Source organism: Eurosta solidaginis, chromosome 1, assembly GCF_040869045.1.
Source record: "Eurosta solidaginis isolate ZX-2024a chromosome 1, ASM4086904v1, whole genome shotgun sequence".
NCBI classification, from domain to species: Eukaryota; Metazoa; Arthropoda; class Insecta; order Diptera; family Tephritidae; genus Eurosta; species Eurosta solidaginis.
The window spans coordinates 7,280,947-7,302,502 of NC_090319.1; the positions used below are offsets into that span (position 1 = coordinate 7,280,947).

General features: G+C 36.6%; 2 protein-coding genes across 3 annotated transcripts; one reads left to right on the forward strand and one right to left on the reverse strand.

Annotated features, from left to right (window-relative positions):
• Positions 1-390: 390 nt before the first annotated feature.
• On the reverse strand, positions 391-7,667 carry Dis3 (exosome complex exonuclease RRP44-like protein Dis3). Its single transcript, XM_067778583.1, has 9 exons — positions 7,458-7,667; positions 7,069-7,397; positions 2,978-3,422; positions 2,341-2,913; positions 1,792-2,288; positions 1,275-1,739; positions 974-1,177; positions 768-906; positions 391-703 (listed from the first exon to the last, which is right to left on the reverse strand). Exons 1-9 carry the CDS (start codon positions 7,509-7,511, stop codon positions 452-454), a joined length of 2,958 nt encoding a protein of 985 aa, XP_067634684.1. The 5' UTR covers positions 7,512-7,667; the 3' UTR covers positions 391-451.
• Rrp5 (Ribosomal RNA Processing 5) lies at positions 7,067-20,349 on the forward strand. Of its 2 annotated transcripts, none has more exons than XM_067778575.1 (7): positions 7,067-7,379; positions 8,750-8,866; positions 8,926-10,240; positions 10,301-11,273; positions 11,376-12,997; positions 19,774-19,939; positions 20,023-20,349. In XM_067778575.1, the coding sequence occupies exons 2-7, from the start codon at positions 8,786-8,788 to the stop codon at positions 20,183-20,185; spliced, it is 4,320 nt and encodes a 1,439-aa protein (XP_067634676.1). In that variant the 5' UTR covers positions 7,067-7,379; positions 8,750-8,785; the 3' UTR covers positions 20,186-20,349. The 2 variants fall into 2 exon arrangements, with proteins under 2 accessions (XP_067634676.1, XP_067634673.1); XM_067778572.1 differs by lacking the exon at positions 7,067-7,379 and adding an exon at positions 8,299-8,319 and having other exon boundaries at positions 8,680-8,866.
• Positions 20,350-21,556: the final 1,207 nt, after the last annotated feature.

Sequence of the window (21,556 nt, forward strand, 5' to 3'; positions counted from 1 at the left end):
AAGTTTAACTTCGTAGAGGAAAATTTAAAGATCTAGAGAACTGCAATATTTTTATTTTAAAACAATTTTTGTTGTTATTTTAAAACATTTGAACTTTTTTCACTAACTTTTCGAAACGTTTTAAACTTTTTTTTTATAGGCACAGTTTGGAACTTAGATTTATCCTGAAATAAAAACACTCTTTTTTAAACATACATACATATGTTCAGTTAGAGCGGTGCATGTTGTATGAATTAATCATTGCTAGTAGTATGTATACAAATTTATCTCGAATTAAAAACTTTGATTTGAACGGAGTTATGTTAATTTATGTGAAAGAAAAATTTGTTTGCTTCTCCTGTAAAATTTTTGTTGGTTATGACCTTTGTGTATTGCATATTAAAAACACTGTTTTAGTTTATATTATATTTTCGCTCACGTTTATTTAAAAAATAATAATAAGCATAAACAGTTATTTCTTTTTCTTTAGCGTTTTTTTACTCTTCTTTGGAGGAGGCGCATCTTCGGCTGATTTTATTCCCGAAACGTTTGACATTTCTACGTTTTCACTTTCTATTAATTCAGCACTGAAGCCCTTAATATATGGTTTAACCAATTGGAATACAAGCTTTTCATGTTGAACATTGCGCGAATCTAAACTCAAGCGCACAGTTACTGGATCGAATGCATGAAAAACAACATCACCACAACGTTGTGTATAATCCTAAAAATACAAAAATTTTATGTTATATATAAAAAGATAAAGCAAAACAAAAAAGACCGCTGACCTCTTCGTTAAACTTGAATACTACACCACCGGGCGTTGCTTGTTTATCACCTGACAGCGAATTTAAATAAACAGTGCCTTCTAAACCGAATTTGGGTATAAGTATTTGTAAAGCATTCTTTCGTACAAAGAGCACATAGCTAAAAACAAGAAAAAGCTACCAAATTGAGCACAAGTTTTTAAGCAATAAATTTTTAAATAGTTTACCCTTCTTCGTCCTGTGTTTTACCACGGAAGAACAAATGCGTATTTAATGCGACAGAAGCTCGTCCAGCATATTGAGCCATTTTGTGGCGGTAATTTAAATTATGGCATAGCTCCTCATTCAATTTCTTGTCGAGTAAATCAGCGTATGTGCTATCGGCACCTATAGACGCAGCCAATAACCGATGGACAATAATATCAGAGTATCTAAAAAAAAAGAATATAATAATATTTTGCATGCATACACAATTTAACTTTGTTTTGTTTGCTTTTCAAAAATACCATTTTCATTTCATATATGTACCTACGAATTGGCGATGTAAAATGTGTGTAAATCGGTGTCGCTAAGCCATAATGAAAGAATTCTTCAGGTTGTAAGGTACCGCTAATAAAATAAACTGCTTGCATCATACAACGTGTCGTGAGAATACGTATCATCGTATTAAAATATGCATTATCTGGTTTTACGCAAGAATCCAAAGAGCTGGCTAATTCCAATCCAGACTCGATTTTAATTTCAAAACCTTGATGACTCGCTGCTTTAATAAGTGGCTCGAAATTGCTAGGTGCTGGACGTGGATGACGTCGCAGCATAGCGCATTCGGGAAATTCTGTACATATATGTTCTGCTACGGTACAATTGGCTAATAACATAAACTCTTCTACCATAGAATTGGTTTCACGCACTTGCTTCGCTTCCACTTCTAATGGTTCATGTGTTTCACTATCAACTTGAAAACGTATTTCAGGTGAAGCTAGCACTAAAGCACTGGAAATGTTATAAACGTTAATAAATATAAACCAGAACATATAAAGCTTACCCATTGTCCATGCGCCGTTTCTTCAATATCTTTGCTAATCTATTAAGGTGTCTAAGCGATTTTGCAATTTCAGTTTGCTGCAGGGTATCGTCAATTATGATTTGTGCTTGCTCATATGTCATCGCTGCCTTCGATTTGATTACACTTTTATGAAATCGTTTAGTCAATATATTTGCTTCATTATCCAGTTCCCATATACAAGAAAAAGCGAATCTTTCTTCACCACCCACCAACGAGCACAAATTGGAACTTAATAGCTCAGGCACCATGTCAATACGTTTGCCCACCAAATATACAGTGGTGCCACGTGATGCCGCTTCTTTGTCTAATGCGTTTCCCGGACGTATAAAGTGACTTACGTCAGCAATATGTACGCCCACTTCCAACCGTCCATTTGGCAGTTCGCGACAGTGCAGTGCATCATCGATATCTGTACATCCTGGGGGATCGACTGAGCAAATGTTCAAGTCACGTAAATCGACACGCTTTTCATAATCCTACAAAGTAAAATGCTAATAAAAAATGCTAAACAAAGTAAATTAAACTAACTTCTGGTGTAATGATCCAAGGCATTTTAGGTAGAAAACTCAAAACTTCTTCCGAAAACTTGCTATGTGGCACATCGTGCTCTAACAAAATAACTTCATTTTCTGTATTCATATCACCTAATGGTCCTAGGCTACGAACAAAATGGCCATGTGGGTAACGAGATGTGCGTGGCCATGAATCTATCGCCACAATTATACGCTTATTTACCAATTGCTCAGCCTGTCGTGTTTCTATACGTACGCGTGGAATTTTACGGTCTGCCGGTATGAATATATGACGAGTGGTGCTTTCCAACAAACTAGGCTGTAATATACCACAATACTGGCGCCATTTGCGACGTATAATACCGACAACTTTGCCTGTAGGACGGATTTCTCCAGCTTTATTTTTGGGTTTGACAAAAACTACCTTTTCTTTATCAGTACGTGCTACATTATCTCCAGGATCTTCACCAACACCTTCTTCTAGAACAATCTCACTCGGTGCTGACCACTCATCTTTGGGTAAAAGTTTAATAGCAACAATGTCACCATCTACGGCGCGGTTCAAGGATTCACGGCCTTGAATAAGAACCTGCAACATAATAAAAGGTGCATAAGGACAAAGATTATTAAATTAAATTAGCTAATTAACACACTGGATGCTCAAAACCTTCTACAGAAACAGCACCTTCGAGGTAGTTCTCACGTGACGCTTGAAATGAGCCCTGCAGAAACCTTTTCGCCTTAATGCCATCATGTATTTCATTTATACTCAAATGTGTTGGAAATATTGGTATGGTTTTCTTATCACTTTCGAAGCTTTTGCGTGCGTACTTATCAATAAGCATAGGATAGTCGGTTAACGATTTTACATACTCCTCAGCGCTAGCAACAAGTATGCCATCTTTTTCTGCACGTTCTCTATTGCCAGCGTCGTCAGTGAGCATAATGACTCTGGTGCATGGCCTCCCAGTTTTCTTGTTAGCACGACCCTCATGTGCTTCTGATAAATGTTGATCATACCAGAGTGTGGCCTTTCGTATAGCGCGATCGTTGCGATCATTAGCACTTTCACCGGGTTCACGTTCTACGTAAGTATCCCTTAAATATAAATCAAAATTAATCCAAATTATAGCACTCGGTCCTCAAACTACTGTGGCTTTATTATTCGTAATTTACGAATTAAATTTCATTAGCTATGAAATTCAGACCGGATCGATCAAGTGCTCAAAAAATGCTTCCATACTGGCTACTACTACCTTACGCTACTAGTGCCGAATTCTTATCCGACTAAGGACTCTCCACAACCGCAGGTGAGGTTAGGTTGGGTTGGGTAGCGACTAAACGATTCAGGAACAGCTCCGTTGTGTTACCACCCCCACATTCGTAGCACTGCTATACACCTGCGGAGAATACTGCGCCGTTACAACAACAATTTCAGAATAACCATGAATGCCAGTAAAACTTATTGAGAGATTTGCATCCGTATCCCAAACTTAGAGCATCTTCTTGTAGCCATATGAAGACTCCCCGAAGGTTTTTGGATAGTTTTATCGATGTCGGATACTGAACGGATAAACTCTGCATAATAGGTCACCCAACCCGTGTTCCGTGTTTTATATGTTTGATACATGTTGTTGTTAAAACCGTATGATGTATTTGTCATCATTGAGACTTGGCTGAATAGTAATTTCTTAGATGCTGAATTTTTTGATCCTAAGCTTTATCATGTTTTCCGTAAGGATAGAGATGCAACAAAGACTGGCCTAAATAGAGGAGGTGGCGTGCTGATTGCCGCCCGGGTCGGTCTCCAGGTCTCGCTTATTTCTTTAACTGTTAGTGACACGCTTCTTGATCAACTTTGTGTGCGGATTAATGGCTCTCTGGGTCAACTGCTCATTTGTGCTTCATACATTCCGCCGTCCAGCCCAGAAAGTATTTATAAGGCTCATGTAAATAATATCTTAAATATTAAGCAAAGTTTAGGAGAAACGCAGCTATGTGTACTGGGGGATTTTAATTTAAGTAATGTTAGCTGGATCTCTCTTGAAAACAATCTCTATTTAACTCCTACTAATATTAACAGCTCTTATGAATCGTATCTTATTGATAATTTTGGAGGGGTTGGTTTATCTCAAATTAATAGTTTCCATAATTCTTTACATCGCACTCTTGATTTAATTTTTGTAACTAATAATATTAGTTTTGTTATCTCGGAACCTGTGTCTTCAATTTCGCCACCAAACTTGCATCACCTGCCCTTAAAGCTTGAAATTCAGTTCTTTGAGTATTTCTGTATTCCTACATCAAATATGAAAACATCGTTCAATTTTCGAAGATGTGATTTTAATCGTTTAAATTCTGCTTTACGTGGAGTTGATTGGGATGCTATGCTTGGCGAAAGTGAAGTTGGAAAGTCTTTCAATGTATTTAAAAATGAAATTCATAATATTTGCGAAAAAATCGTGCCGGTATATAAAAATAAAATTTATAAATCTCCCTGGCACAATAGTGAGCTCAAACATCTAAAAAATTTGAGAAACAAGTTCTTTAAAAAATATAAGTTTACTAATCAGCGTCGATTTTATGATTTGTTTATTGTTTATAAGAAAAAATTTAACAATCTTAATAAGTCTTTATATGCTAAGTACGTCAGAAATTTTGAGGTAAATATGAAGAGCAATCCGAAGAACTTTTGGAATTACATTAACTCCATGAAGAGCGTTTCTAGCATACCGAAATCAGTAAGCTACAATAATATTACTGCCAACTCTGTTAATGAGGCTGCTAATCTCTTTGCTGACTTCTTCTCGGCGAACTTTATCACAGATAATCATTTAACTGTGGAAGATACAGATAACATACACAAGTTAATTAAGTCTCCCTCCGCTAATAATTTTGGGTCACTTACTCTCACTGAGGCAGACATAGTTGAGGGGATTAAAAAACTTAAAAATTCCTCCAGAACTGATGTTGACAATCTTTCAGTTATTCTATTGAAAAATTGTCCTTCGCTAGTACGACCGTTAATGATTATATTCAATAAATCATTGGCATCGGGTATTTTTATTGATGACTGGAAACAAGCATCCGTCACTCCCATTTTTAAGTCTGGCAACAAAAGTAACTGTTCTAATTACAGGCCTATTTCCAAATTGTCTACAACTTCGAAGCTTTTTGAATGTGTTGTCAATAACAAGCTTTACTTTAGTATTAAACACCTGATTTGCGCCAATCAACATGGTTTTGTCCCGGCCAGATCCACATTAACGAACCTCGCTGTGTTTTCTGAGGATTGCTACGCGGCATTTAGGCGGGGTTTTCAGGTTGATACAATATACCTAGACTTATCCAAGGCATTCGATACAATTTCTCATAAAATTTTAATTGCGAAATTAGCTTGTTATGGGTTCCACTCTACGTTCCTACAGTGGATTAAATCTTACCTGCACAACAGAAGTAATGTTGTAAATATTGACGGCGTTTATTCGAAACCATTTTGGGCCACCTCTGGAGTGCCCCAGGGCAGTATTCTGGGCCCTTTACTATTTATCTTGTTCATTAATGACATTAGCTCTTGCTTCTCATCTACCAAATTTCTGCTTTATGCTGATCAAGATCTATTCTGAGATCAGTTGTTATAATGATGTCGTTGTTCTTCAATCTGAGATTAATAAGCTTTATATCTGGTGTGTTAAGAACCGTCTTTTCCTTAATATAAGTAAGTGCCACACTGTGACGTACGGTAAACTGCTGAGGCCACTTCATACCTCCTATCATATTGCAGAAACCTTTCTTCGTACGACTCTTGAAGTTAAAGACTTGGGGGTTTACTTCGACTCAAAGTTTAATTTTAACACTCACGTCAGCTTCACAATTTCTAAGGCGCTTTCAATGCTTGCTTTTGTCAGACGCCATTCCGCAAACTTCTCTGACCCCTACACACTCAAAGTTTTATATACGTCCTTTGTGCGGTCCAAACTTGAGTATGCGGCTTTCATTTGGCGGCCCTACCACGCAGTTCACATCAACCGCCTGGAGCGGGTTCAAAAAATCTTTATGCGCTTCGCGCTTATTTCATTACGTTTCTCTGAACCGATCCCGTCTTATGAGTCTCGATGCCAACCTAATATCCTTACTATCCCTAAACAGTCGCAGAATTCTTTTGGCCTCGTTGTTCATTTTCGATCTCTTCACGGGCAAAATTGACTGCGCGCTGCTTCTTGAAAGACTATGCTTAAATACTCCCTGTAGAAACCTCCGCCACTTTGAAATCTTTTTCATAGGGCTGAGTAGAACTGTTTATAACTCAAAAGCGCCCATTAACAGAGCCCTATCAGAAATTAATTGCTTCTCAAGTGTTTTGGATATTGATTTCTCCGACTCAAAATACGCTTTTCAACTTAAAACTAAAAAATTACTTAATATGTAATAATATAAATTCTTTTTGCTAGTGTTCTCCATAGCTTATTATAAGCTGGTCTCTGTAATTTAGTCATAAGTGTCTGAAATAAACATTTGTTACTAGACTAAATAAATAAATAAAAAGGACTCCCTGAAGGTTTAGGTGAATACCCTACCCCTGAAATAATCTAAACCACCTAACTCGCTGGGGCGATGTTAATAATTGAAAATCTGTGAAACTTTAAAGCTTTATATTGCGCTAAACATACCCCAGATATCCGAATCTTCTAGCACAGTAAATTAAACATACATTATCAAGAATGGCTTTGAACCACAGACTCACTTATGATGTTCATTCACAAATACGTAGAATCCACGTGCCTTGTACTGGACCACATCTCGAAACCGTTTATAAACTCCGCTACTATTGTGCTTTACTTCACTCAATACGGTAGACAATACGATAACATTTTTGATGGCATCCTCTTCCAGCACATCGATCTGATTGAGCACCACATTTGTATCCAAAACGATATAATGGGGAAACGTAAATAATGCACTTTTGACTTCGCGCTCGGGTAGTAAAGCAACAGAGGCTTCATCTTGTACACAGTTTTCGCATATCTCAGCACCACAACCCAGATCATCACGTAGGTAATGTTCACGCACGATCTATCAAGTTATTTTTATGAATAATTTACCAACTAGGAAAATACAATTTTATATATATACCTTAAGAATATTACCACGCTTTGTTTTACGCGTGAATTCGCGTATTGTCTGCATTTTTATTGGAAATTGCTAAGATCTAGTGCGTCGGAGCTTAAAAGCCGGGAAAAACATGTGCAAGAACAACATAAACACCTGTGAGCTGTGTCAAATGAGCTCAAATCTGCCAAAATGGAAATATCGTACGGGTGACAACTAAAGGTGCGTGCACATAATGCCACGTGACATTTAGCGATAGCATTCAAGCACTGTGCCTCTGAGCAATAATCCGATAATGCAAATAACATATGAGTTCAATGTACGGCGCCACCTAAATTTTGCTTCAGAAAGTCTATTGAACGCAAAGCGAATCAAAAAGTTGAGATGTTATTAACTTATTCTGCTGTCAAAAGCAAAACTACGCAATAAGAGCTCCATGTAAATCCGGCCGTAAACTAGATTTAGATTACCGCTTTGGTCGCTTCAAAAGGAAAAATATAAGCCGTTCCATTTATATTTCTTGCGCTTTTATAGCGTCATGGGTAACAAATTTCAAAAATTCAAAAAGCGTACGTTGAAGACACATTAAAAGCAATATTGGTATTAGGAAACACGTGTGTTTCTTTCTCATTCCCTTTTATTTTCTCCCTAGTACATTGTGAATGATGACTAAGTTTGATATCTTATCTGTCAACTGCCTGACAGCATGTTCAAAATGGCTACTTTTTAGCGTTTTGACAGGGTGTTCAATATGGCGGCGCCTATCTTCAGCGGGTGATAGAAAGAGATACAGAATGAGACAGCGATAGTCAATTACAAATCAGGTGATCCAATCACTTTGGAATTTTGACGTCTATGCAGAAGATATCACACTTAGTTATCATTCACAATGCCCTAGTACATTGTTTACTATATAGTTTGGCAGCTTAAGTAGAGGTTATGCTGCGAATAGAGTGGAAGGCAGTGGACTAGGCAGTCGAATGTCATATAATGAAGGAATGGTGTTCGGATATTTTTCGAAGTTAAAAAAAAAAATGACAAAAGCTTTAATATAAATAAAACTATTGTTTTTATAACAACAAAAACGCCATATATATTCTGTATGCATAAGTTTGTAAGGATTATCCCACTTTAAAATTTGAATTAAATAATCTAAAGTTTTGTTTTGAAACTGAGTCGTGAACTGTGCGCGTGAATGTGCGAATTTTCATCGATCAGCTGTTAGTTGCGCTACTTGGTAAAATTTACAATGCCCTAGTATTTGCAAAACAATTATTGGTGAAATAAACTTCATCTCTATTTAACTTAATTACTAGCTTTAAACAAATTTTAAAATCTATAAATATACGGAAATGGTGATTGTTGAGAAAAGTTTTCCTCGAGGAGGAGTAAGTTCAAAGGACCAGAATTCAGAGAAGTTGAAAGAAAACATTGTAAGTACATTGGATATAAAAACAACAACGAAGTCCTACATAATTTAAATTTTCTCCAGATTTTTGGTGCACTACAAAAGAAATTAAAGAAGCCGAAATCGAAGCCATCAGATGAGGGCTTCGTTTCTACAGCTGAAAATGAACAGATTCAGACTGCATCTGCTGAACTGCTAAATTTAGACACCATTCAGGATGGCATGAATATAATGGGTATAGTGAAGGCTATTGATCAGCTTTATCTAAGCATCTCGTTGCCGGGTCGTATGACAGCACGAGTGTCTGCATTGGAAATTTCCGACTCTTACACCAAAGCTACTAAAGAATTTCTACAACAAAATGATACTGGAAACACTTTTAAGCCATTGACTGAATTATACCATATAGGTCAAATAGTATATGGGCGCGTACAGGAAATCAAACAAAATGATCATGGTCACAAGCAAATTTTAATGTCATTACGTCCGACCGAAGTACATACCGAATTGTCACATACCAATGTCAAGAAAGGATTTGTTTTTAATGGCGCAATAGAGGAGATACAAGAACATGGTTACATTATAGAGACAGGTATTAAAGGTTTGCGCACATTCGTACCTTTAGAAAATGTACAGCACAACAATCATGTTGTAGGAGAATTGATATTTCTGAAAGTGAAGAAAATAACTGCGGATAAATCTGTTAGTACATGCATTTGCAAGGAGCTCAAGCCTGAAAATATGATAATAAAAAATCAAACAGATCCAAATATCGATTACATTTTGCCAAGTACGATCGTGCAATTTACGGTAACAAAGCAACTTAAAGATGGTTTACAAGGCACAATTATGAATGAAGCATTCACGGCGTACATAAATGAGCATCAATTGTCAGAAGCTTTGGCACTTCCAGAAGATTATGAATTAAATTCTACTTTAAAGGCACGTATATTGTACGTCATGCCACTCACTAAGTTTGTATATTTAACATTGAATTTACGTACAACTCCCAATGAAGAGTCCTCTGTACAGGAATTTAAGAGGGGTGATATCGTTGAAAAAGCAAAGGTACATCACTTGGGCACAGGTGGTGTTATTTTGATACTAAATAACAAATTCAAAGGTTTGCTTTCTTATCGCACCATCAAATCTAACTTTAAAGGAAATTATGATCACGATCAGATATTGATTAAATATGCAAAGAAAACCAAACACAAAGTGCGTGTGCTTGACTATGATTCAATGGATTCACTGTACATCTGTACCGACAACGCAGAAACTGTAAACGAGAAAGTATTTGCATTGGATGATATAAAGCCAGGCGAATTTGTAACTGCAATCGTGAGAGAAAAAGATGATAAAGTCGGAGGTTATAGCATGCAAGTTGGCAGAATTAAAGGTGGGGAAAGCTACGAACTTTATATAACAACGGACTATAATTGATTTCTTTTTATTACAGGTATAATAGAAAAGTTATATCTGGCGGCAGTGCCGAAGTCACTTGAAACGAATTCTAAGATGCGTTGTCGTGTGTTAGCCGTCAACCCAGACCGCAAAACCGTTTATTTAACAAATAGACAAGAATATATGTCGAAACACTGTAAAGCACTAACCAATTTACAATACGCACATCAGAATGCCACCTACATGGGTACCATAGTTAAGATAAATAAAGAATATTTTTTGGTAAAGTTCTTCAATGATCTCAAAGGAGTGCTATACAAACAACGTCTGAGTAAAATTTTTGGTGCAGAAACATTTACCTTCCATGAAGGTCAAACAATGGCATTTCGTATATTATCCAAGAATGGTGATCAAATCACATTAACACTAGCTGATGATACATTTGATTTGGGTGAAATATGTACCATTAATGTGGCTCACATATTAGAATCAGGTTTAGAAATAAATATTACATATCATCCTGAAAGTGATTATGAAATGGTTAATGATGATAATGAGTCGCAATCTACGGAAGTTAAAGGACTTGTTCCGTTACGTATGTTATCCGATTATCCTGATTTATTGTATGGCAAACTGCGTACTTTTACACCTAATACTTCTACGCAGGCTGTATGCATTATCAAAAATATATTCAGTATACGCGATGTGCCATATTTTCAAACACATTTAACTAATAATTGGAAAAACTTAAATACAGGCGATATTTTAAAGGCACATATTAAAAATTTAGAAAATGATATCGTTGAGTTGATGCTACCAATACGTAACTATGGCAAGTTAGTGAAAGTACATTTAAAAATGTTACTAGTTAATGCATATAAAAGCGCAAGTGTTGAGCTTACACCGGAACAAGTGGTCTATGTAAAAGTTCTAGGCAAAGAATATGCAACAAAAACAATCACTGTATCAGCTAAATTGACCGATGTATGGGACAATGATCTGAAAAGTACTGGATATTATGTGGAAAAGTAAGTTATTCATTTAAATTAAATTGTCTTGGTCCTATCATGTCTTTTATTCATATACATCAAGAAACTTTATATATCTTTTAATAATTTTTTATATCACAGTTACTTAAAAGAAGTATCTGAAATTAGAAAAGCTCACAAGAAACTGGGTTATAGTATTGGTGCTCATAAATGTGGCGAAAAAGTGATGACCCGATTTCGGGGCGTAAATGCCGATACAAATGATTGGCAATATGAGATTGAAAAAACAAAGGTCATGGCCGTGGTGAAAGCAAAACTGGTTGGCAAATCTAAGCCACCCAAATTGGATACAAAAGAAGAATGCCTTATCCTTTGGGTAGACTATTCTAATGAATTGATTTATATTAGTAACAAAGAATGTGATGTTTCGCACGTAAGCAGCGAGAGGAATATACCCAATAATTTAGTAGGCAAATCAGGCATTAATGCTAAAGTTTTACTTAAGACAGAACAGTTAGTTATTTGCTCATTAAAAAAAGGACCAAATCCACTCGTTTATTGCCCATTACGATTGCATTTCAATGATTTTGAGAATTCTGCGTGTGCAGGAATTTCTGAGGGAGATTTCTGTAAGTTGGCAATCATTCATGATAAACTTCCTATTGCTGTACCGGAAAACACTTGGAAACTTTGGCATAGTATGAAACGCAAAACTAAGATAGAACTTGATAACAACATAAAATTAGAACTTGATAATACACCAAAGGCAAAAAAAGCCAAATTAGATAAAGGAAGCAAAGAAAAACCTTTGAAAGTAAAGGAAATTAAAATTGAAAAGCAACATAACTCTACTAATCAAAGTAAGCAAAAAACTGCTACGGTGGAAACCAGTGAACCGCCAAAAGCAAAGAAGAAAAAACATGAAAAAAATAAGAGCAAGTCAAGCGATTCACTTTTTTTTGAAGACAAAATACCCAATAAAATCGTTCTAATTGATAGTAACAAAGAATCGGATGTAGAAGATATAAAGAATGAATTCTCAACTAAAACTACGCCAAAGTTTTTGCCCGGTATAAGTGACTTTTGGAACGCAGATCTTTCAAAATTGAATAACAAAGCACTCGGCTCTAGTGACGACGACGACACTGATGGCGAATTTAAAAATGGCATTGTTGAAGCAGGGCAAAAGAAGAAAAAATTAACCGCTATGGAGAAATTCAAATTGCAGCGAGAGGAAGAGGCGCGTCTACGTCAAATCGAAGCAAAATACGCCGATCCAAATCATCTACCCGAGAGCGTGGATCAATTTGATCGTTTGGTATTATCTGATCCAAATAACAGTAAACACTGGATAAACTATATGGTTTATCATTTACAATCGACAGAAATAGATAAAGCGCGTGCAGTAGCAAGGCGTGCTATAAAAGCAATTGCTTATCGTGAGGATAATGAACAACTTAATATTTGGGTAGCATTATTGAATTTAGAATTACGTTATGGCACCAAGGAATCATTCGATGAAGCACTAAAGGAGGCGCTCATCTGCAATGATCCACTTAAAGTTTATTTACGCGCATTGGAAATACTCTGTGATGGCAAGAAAACACAAGAAGTTATTGAAATGATTAGCTTAATAACAAAGAAATTCAAAGCGCAGCCAGAGGTTTGGCGTGCTACAGCAAATGCATATTTTCTCATAGAAATGCAAGAGCGTGCTCAGCAATTGTTACATAAAGCATTAGCATGTTTGCCTGAAAGAGAACGTAAGTACACCATTTATTTGATCTTTATGTTTGTAAATACATCCATGTCTGAAAATGCCACTTGCTACAATCTTTTATAAATAGGAAGAGGGCCCAGGCCATCTGGTCACTGCTACTTTTTAATTATTTTGAATGGATACAACTTTTAGTATATTGGTCTGACCAATTATAATAAGTCTATTGATCTTATAACTCTTGGTCTCACAAAGTGGACAGTATAAATCCCTCCCCTTTGCAAAAGTATCTTTAAATCGTTATAACTCTTAGTCTTTTGGCCAATAACATTAAGTATTTGGTTTATTGTTGTTGTATTAAGGATAAAGATGTTGATGGTCCTTTGTCCGATATAGATCCGGTACGTTAACAAAGCACCATTAAGGTACTGACCCGACCGTCTCGGGAACGATTAACATGACCACATTAAGGGATTCAAGGCATTGTGTAGCGCAATATATATTCTCCAACCCAATTGTCAACCTCACCTTCGAGCGACGAATCCCACACTTTAGAGTGTTTGGTGGTCAGGGGTCCCACCCAGCGGGTTAGGGGGTCAGAATATTCCCGCGGTAGGTATGCCTGTCGTAAGAGGCGACTAAAATATCAGATTCAAGGGACTGTGTAGCGCAACCCTTCAGGTTGCCAGCGCAAAATATAGCTTCTCCAAACCCAATTGTCAACCTCACCTATCCGCGGCGAATCCTGTTTCACTAACAGACGAGGCTCTGGCAACCCCAAGCTCCTCATGGAACTTGGGGGTGGGGAGGGAGGGAATGGCATGAAGGTTTAATGTGGCCACATAAATCGTTCCCGAAATGGTCGGGCTAGCACCTTAATGGTGCTGTGTTACCGGAGCGTACCGGATCCATATCCGGCAAAGGACCATCACATCGATAACACTCAACAAAGCCTTCGGGGAGTAACCTTATCGCTACAACAACAACAACATGACCACATTAAACCGCCCAGGTCATCATTAGGTAGATGCCAATTTCAATTGTTTTCCGAAAAATGCAATTACTAATTGATTACCATTAGAAAAAAATAAAAAAAAAAGTCATAATTTTGATACGATTATTGAAAAAAATCAAAGGTAATCAAAAAAGGCTTTTTTACGAATGCTAATACGCATCCTAAAAGAGTCAGCTTGACCTCAGTATTAATAATCCGAAAGCGGAAAACAAACATTTTAGTCGAAGAGAAATTAATGAATAACAAAAATGCTTATTTATGCTAAAGCTCTTTAAAAGTGTGGGACGAAGAACACTCACCCAGTCGCGATGATATGAAACCGATATTACAAAAATAAAGCTAACAATATGATAAACTTTGATTACAAAACAATTAGTGCCATACCATAGCCATAACTTAATCCAAAATAGCGGATATATTAATTTTGGCTATAACAAAATTGGCTAGACTTAAGGATGAAACCATAGAGGATCGTTATTATTTTATATAATGAGTGAAGCAAATTATACACATGTGTATATACTTACCTCAGAATATTGTGGCGAATGTTGACATCACTTTGCTGTTAGTAAATAATCTTGCAACAACAAAATCCACACTTGTGTACATGAACACTTCAATCATCATTTACACACAAACATACATGGAAGGCGACGAGAAGTGAGATATCTCAACTCACACTCACACATGTAGTCATCAGCCGAAGTAGTTACTTACACATACACACGCATATAGCCCAATTACCAAGCATGAGGTACAATTGTTCACGAAATTACTATGATGAACGAGGAAACCGAGACTATAAAAGCAGTGCAAGCTGAGTAATAACTATGCAGTTTTGATTTAAACACGATATTGGTTGCGAAGTATAATTGTGAAGACCAGTTTGCAATACTGAATATTCGAGTGATTTATTCAACAGTTTAGCGATTCGAACGTTAGCAGACGATTTAAAATAATATTGTAACGAATTTACTGAAATTCCGCTTATTTCAAATCTTTTGCTAACGTTCGAATCACTAAACTGTTGAATAAATAACTCCAATATTGAATAATGCAAAAATGGTCTTTATTAGACTACTTCAAAATAACACTTATACTTTGCAACTCATAGCTTGCTTAAATTATCGTGCCTCTACTGTTGCCGCTTTTATACTCTTCGATTGCCTCGTTCCATACTTCTAGGCGTTTTCAGAATTAACTTAGTTACTGCTATAAAATTATAACTACAGATGCACGTGTATAGCTTCTCATATGCGCGTGTATATGTGAGTAACACTTCCACAGATAATTGCCTACTTTTTGGAGCATCTCAGATAAGATATATGCACGTGTTTGTGCGTCTTTTCTCCGCTGTGTGTACGTACATATGTGCAGACATAATGAATGATTCGTTTATGTAGATACAAGTGACTGCCTGCTTTATTGTTGTTGTGGCTTCATTTACTTAGCATCAGACTAGTGATGTGAGTATCACTTAGTGTCACTAACATTCGTTACAATATGTTTAAATCAACGCTCATATACCATTCGCCCTATATGTTGCAAGTATCTATACGCCTAGCGCTTACGATTTACTATTGCATCCTAAAATGTACATGTATGCAGAAATTATCCCGTGCATGCAACAAACGAGAATTCTTCTTACAACAAAGCGGAAAAAAATCAAAAATAATTAAAAAATAATCAAAATAATCCAAAAAATCATGATTTTTTTTATTATTTTTTTAATCAATTGGAAAGTAATCATTAAAAATAGAAAATAATGGCAAGTAATCATTAAATGGCTTTTAAAGAAAATAATCAATTGAACGGGTAATCATTACCATGAGTAATCATTATTTAACAGGGGGCCTACTCTGTATTGCGATGCGAAAGAAAAAATACGCGAAATCGCAAAATCGGTACTCTGTATCTTAACATTCGCATGCATATTTTGACTTTCGCATTCACATTTTGCCCATTCGCAATTTTTATCCCTTTTCGCATTGCCAGCACTCTGTATAGCGAAAGCGAATGTCAAACAGCATTCATTTTCGCATTTTTATTGCTACAAGTAATAGGCATTCGCATTGTTCAAATATGTAAGTATTAATTGATGATTTTATAAATTGATATATTTATATTCATTGTACATTCTTTTAAAAATATTGTTACGAATATTAGCAAAACTGAGGAGTGCTGCCATCTCCAGGCCGATGCTAAGCAGTGACGTGAATTCACACCAAGAAATCCACTCCCAATATAACTTCATCAACGATCTCCGCCACAACGAATTTGTGTAGAACCATGACCTTCCCAATTAGGACTTCACATATTACTTCTCCCTGGACTTGGTTATATTCGCCTGTGACCGTACGCAACCTCGCTCCAGGTAATGACTTTACTCTCTTGTAGACCAAATCAGATCGAATCAAGGAATGAGATGCGCCCGTATCTACAGTCAGTACACGCTCCTTGCCATCCACATTCCCTCTGACGGTAAGACTGCTTGATTTCCTTCCAATTTGCGACACAGATATCACAGGACATTCAATAGCCGGGGCAAGTTTTCGTTCTTTACATTCGACACGCTCTTGCTCATTTCCGCCAGCTTTGCGTTTACGGCCACCCACATTGTTGGAACTATTAGGACCAAGATCGCAATGACGTGCAATGTGACCTGGGTTGCCGCACTTGAAACATTTAATAACTCCAGCATTCTTCTGTTGAGATCCCTTCAGTGCTTCCAAAATTGTGTCTACCCACTCTGGCCTTTCTACTTCCACACGGCGTGCTTTGAAAACTGGCTTACACAGAAGCGACGCTGTTTCCTGAATCAGAGCTTGTGACACCGTTTCTGCGAATGTTGGCTTTGGGTTTGCGTATGTAGCTCGCTTTGTTTCGGCGTCCCGTATGCCATTTATAAAGCTCTGAATTTTTACCCTTTCAGTGTATTCCACGGGTGCGTCCGCATTCGCTAAATGTGCTAGCCTTTCAATATCCGACGCAAACTCTTGCAATGTTTCACCAGGCCTCTGGAGCGGTTCAGCAACTCCATTTGGTATATCTGTCTCCTATGCTCAGTTCCGTATCGTCTCTCTAGTGCGCCCATCAATGCTTCATAACAGTTCCGTTCGCCCTCTGAAATGGTTTGTAAAATCTCAGCTGCAGGCCCTTTCAACGCCATGAATGATGCGGCAATTTTATCTTCCACATTCCAGTTGTTCACTGCTGCGGTCTTCTCAAACTGTGGCTTAAAGACCTGGAAAGGAACAGAACCGTCAAAGGATGGTGTTTTTACCTTTGGATTACTCGCTGAAACTGCTGGACGATTTAATTGTAACTGCTCCATACGATCCTTCAAATCATCGACTTCTGCCTGAAATTGAGCGATTTTTGCATCCTGCGCTTCCAGCTTTGATGTTACCCTTGCTTCCTGTGCTTCTAACTGTGAAGACATTTGTGCCACCTGCAATGATAAGCGCTCCTCTTGTTCTTCCATCTTTGATGTTATACGGGTTTCCTGCGATTCCAGTTGTGAAGAAATTTGTGTCGACATTTCTGAAATACGTGTTTCTTGTGCTTCAATCTTCGCTGTTATACGGTTCTCCTGCGATTCCAGCTGAGTTTCCATCTTGGATGTAATATCTGTCTTTTGCGATTTCAGTTGAGATGACATATTGGTGGATATTTGTGATGACATTTCGGACATTTGTGCCGATATTGCAGCCAATATCATGTTCAGGTCTGTGTTCGTCATTGTCTGCGGTGTTTCTTCCATTTTTGTTATTTCCTCGCCATCAAGATGAAAGTCATACTCTTCCACATCAATTCCTTCTGCTTCCATTGCCTCTCGTAGCCGTGCCTGAAGTTCCAGTTTAACGCCGCTTGTATTCAATCCACGGCTCTCCAACTCCTTCTTTAGTTGCTGGATCTTCAATTCACTGAACTTTGCCATGTCCTTGTTATCCTCTGGAATTTATTCAACAATTCCTCTTCTGACACCAATTGTAACGAACTTAGCAGAGGATTGCAAATAAGAGGATTTGCAGTAAATTCGTTACAATATATAGGACAACTCAAAAAACAAAACAAACACAATAGCAACAATTTGAAATCCTAGTGGACTTCATGGCAATACACCCAGATTTGGCCAAAGGGTTACTTAAAACACCCAACGCAAAAACAACTTCAACGTTGTAGAAACTTTTATTATTTCAGGAACTGCCGTTGGTCTCCGTGGATTTTTCAACTCACTTTTTATGCTTTTTAGCACATACAAAAAGGCTTCCTTATTAAGCCGAAAATTCTGCACAAAACTAATGAATAAAACATAAAGCAATAGTATATAAATGAGTAATTTTGTAACGTTTAAATTACCTTTGATCGCTGAGACTCATAATTTTGGAGTTGTCTCTTATAATCCTATCAATCCTTTCTTCTTTTAAATCGTCCCATAATGCTACAGAATCCATTTTTTAATTTGTTCAACAAAAATTAATCGTTTGCCGAAATTGTAATCGCCTTGTTTCTTTTGTTCTCTTTCTTTGCGTTTGGTCAGTGATGCATACTCAATCAAAAAATTAGCGGAAAATAAAAAAGCGACATTGTTAGCGATGTGATAGCGCTACAGAGTTCCAATTACCTTTCGCATCGCAATTTATTTTCGCATCGCACTGCCTTTCGCATCGCAATACAGAGTAGGCCCCCAGGTCCGATTTCGGTCTTGGGGAACATTTTGGGATTGTTTTAAGAATCCTGTCGGTATTATTTCGGGTTATTTCGCACTACCTCCGGATCAGCTCAAGATTTTTTACAAGACTTTCGTGAGTATTGTTCGAATTTTTTTTTTTTAAATCAATCCAAGACTTTTTTGGGGTAATTTAAGGACTGTTCTTTGATCACTCGATGTTAATCCGGTACCATTTCGAGACCCTCTATGGATCATATCGGGACTCCTTGTGTTATCATTTTGCGGCTATTTCTGAATGCTTTTAGTTCTATTTGTGTTTTTTTTTTTTGACATTTTGACGGGTCATATCAGGATCATGGACTTCCTCCCTTGACAAAGAAATATCATCTTGTATTTTATTTTTTCTGATTCGTTGGCATTTTGGTTGGCCTATTCTTCCATTCTACTTTTCAATATCCAAGCAATAATAATGCGGTGACGAACGGGCGAAACGTGGAAGTCGCTTTCGAGTGGCGCCACAATGAGAAATATGAAAGAGTATACTAAGACCTAGTTTACATAAAACAAGATTATCTCAATTTTTGTACATAAATGCGAATCGAACTAGATTTCCTATGTAATTTTTCACTTCCATAATCAGTAATTATGAACACAATGTCAGCGATGCCGATTTTTTCCTAGACCTAGAACCATTTAATATGGAAACACGAAATAAAAGAGAAACGCGAAAGTTTAATAGCTAATAATCAAGTTCCTAGGGATGGGACAAATGTGAACGCCTAGATTAATTATTGCGGATTTATTGTAGATTAGTGCAAGGGAGAAAGTGGTCTAAGGAAACTCAATACATATTAAAATAATGGAGCTTTCACTTAGGACATTAGATGTTGAAATCTCTCCATTCGTTTCTTATGGTGGTAGAAAGCTCCGCCTTCCACACCGGAGGTGCTGGGCTGACTGACGTCTCTGCAACAATAACATTCTCAGACGCATGCATTAGTGTGATTGATAGTGAAATTTTGTTTTTATTGTTCAATTTAGCCCATAGACAGGGATACATAACCATGGAAAAAATTCAGAGAGGTTAAATGAAAACTTTAACCGTATGAGGATGATTAATTTTCTTTTTTAGATGTCAACACTATTGTTGCTTTTGGCAATTTGAATCACAAATATGGCAATAATGAAATGGCACAAACATTACTCGATCAAGTAGTCACCTCGTATCCGAAGCGTGTAGATGTGTGGACACAATATGTAGATATGCTGGTAAAGGCACAAATGATTGATTCAGCGAGGTACGTTCGTTAAAACTTAGCCCACTCTTAGAATGTTTGTACTCATTGATAAAAAACATTATTTTATTCTCCCATTTATTTAGAAGTGTATTGGAACGCGCCATTATACAGAAAATACCAATGAAGAAAATGCGTACGATTTTCAAAAAGTATCTTGAATTCGAAGAACGTTTTGGCACGGCCGCAGACGTGGAGAAGGTGAAAAAATTAGCTAAAGAATATGTGAAACGTAATACGCACCTGTGAGATGGCTGAATTTGTGTATATAAAACTTTATATAAATTATTTCTATGTATGAATGTATGTTTAATATATATAAAATATATTAAAATACTGTGCAGCTTTGATGTTATATTCAGAGGCGGAAACAGTTATTCTTTTTATAATATAAATCTTTGTAAAACTACTAATTTTGGACTTTTAATATATTTGGATCAAGATAAAAATTATTTTCTGATTTTTATTACCTGAGTCCGATAGAACTAGTTAAACTCGGACTTTTAAAAATAAAAGTCCGGAAATAAAAGTTAAATCCGGACTTTTGTTTTATAAGGTCAAAATAAAAGTCCGGCTTGATAACAAAGAAACAGCTTATCCGGACTCTCATTTTGGCCCAAATGTACTTGTACATTTAGTATTATAACTTTGATTGGATAACGGTTGGTTGTATAGGTATAAAGGAATCGAGATAGATATAGACTTCCATATATCAATGTTGGATACCCTATCCAAAAAGTAATCAACTGGCAACACTAAATATAACTCGAAGGAGTTCGACAGCGATTTGTAATAGCGTTGAGTAAGAAGATGAAGAGCAGCCGAAGCAGACGCTTTTAATTCACACATATTTATAACTTGTAATTTTATTTAATGTATTTGATAATTCTAATGAAATAAACCTAATTTATATTGTCGTGGTAATAATATACGCGTGATAAGGTCACAACAATCAAAATCATCAGTATCGAAAAAAAAATTTGATTGATCCATGTCCGTCTGTCCGTCCGTCTATCCGTTAACACGATAACTTGAGTAAATATTGAGATATCTTCACCAAATTTGGTACACGAGCTTATCTGGACCCAGAATAGATTGGTATTGAAATCAGATGATAACGACGCCCACTTTTTATATATACAATATTTTGGAAAACACAAAAAACCTGATAATTTAATAAATAATACACCTAGAATGTTGATAAAAATTTGAAAAAAAATTTTAAAATGGGCGTGGCACCGCCCACTTGTTATAAAATCAATTTTACAAATATTAATCATGAATCAAAAATCGTTAAACCTATCGTAACAAAATTCGGCAGAGAGGTTGCCTTTACTATAAGGAATGCTTTGAAGCAAATTTAACGAAATCGGTTAAGGACCACGACCACTTTTGTACAAAAGAGTTTGAAAAGGGTCGTGGACGAATAAAATAAGCTATATCTTTGCAAAAAAGAGCATTATATCAATATGTAAATGTATTATTGCGCAGCCTTGTAACACTATTAAACACACAAAACAAACAACAACAGCATTTCAAGTGTACAGCTGGGTATGTAATGTTCGGTTTCACCCGAACTTAGACTTCCTTGTTTTTTTTTTTTTTAATCTGATTGGGACG

Excerpts from the sequence above, each read along its gene's own strand:
- Dis3 (XM_067778583.1), bottom strand. The coding sequence starts at position 7,511 with ATGCAGACAATACGCGAATTCACGCGTAAAACAAAGCGTGGTAATATT. Across the intron at positions 3,423-7,068 it reads TTTGTGAATGAACATCATAA|GGATACTTACGTAGAACGTG; the intron begins GTGAGTCTGTGG and ends TTTATATTTAAG. Across the intron at positions 907-973 it reads AAAACACAGGACGAAGAAGG|CTATGTGCTCTTTGTACGAA; the intron begins GTAAACTATTTA and ends TCTTGTTTTTAG.
- Rrp5 (XM_067778575.1), top strand. The coding sequence starts at position 8,786 with ATGGTGATTGTTGAGAAAAGTTTTCCTCGAGGAGGAGTAAGTTCAAAG. Across the intron at positions 8,867-8,925 it reads AGAAGTTGAAAGAAAACATT|ATTTTTGGTGCACTACAAAA; the intron begins GTAAGTACATTG and ends AATTTTCTCCAG. Across the intron at positions 12,998-19,773 it reads ATGTTTGCCTGAAAGAGAAC|ATGTCAACACTATTGTTGCT; the intron begins GTAAGTACACCA and ends TTTCTTTTTTAG.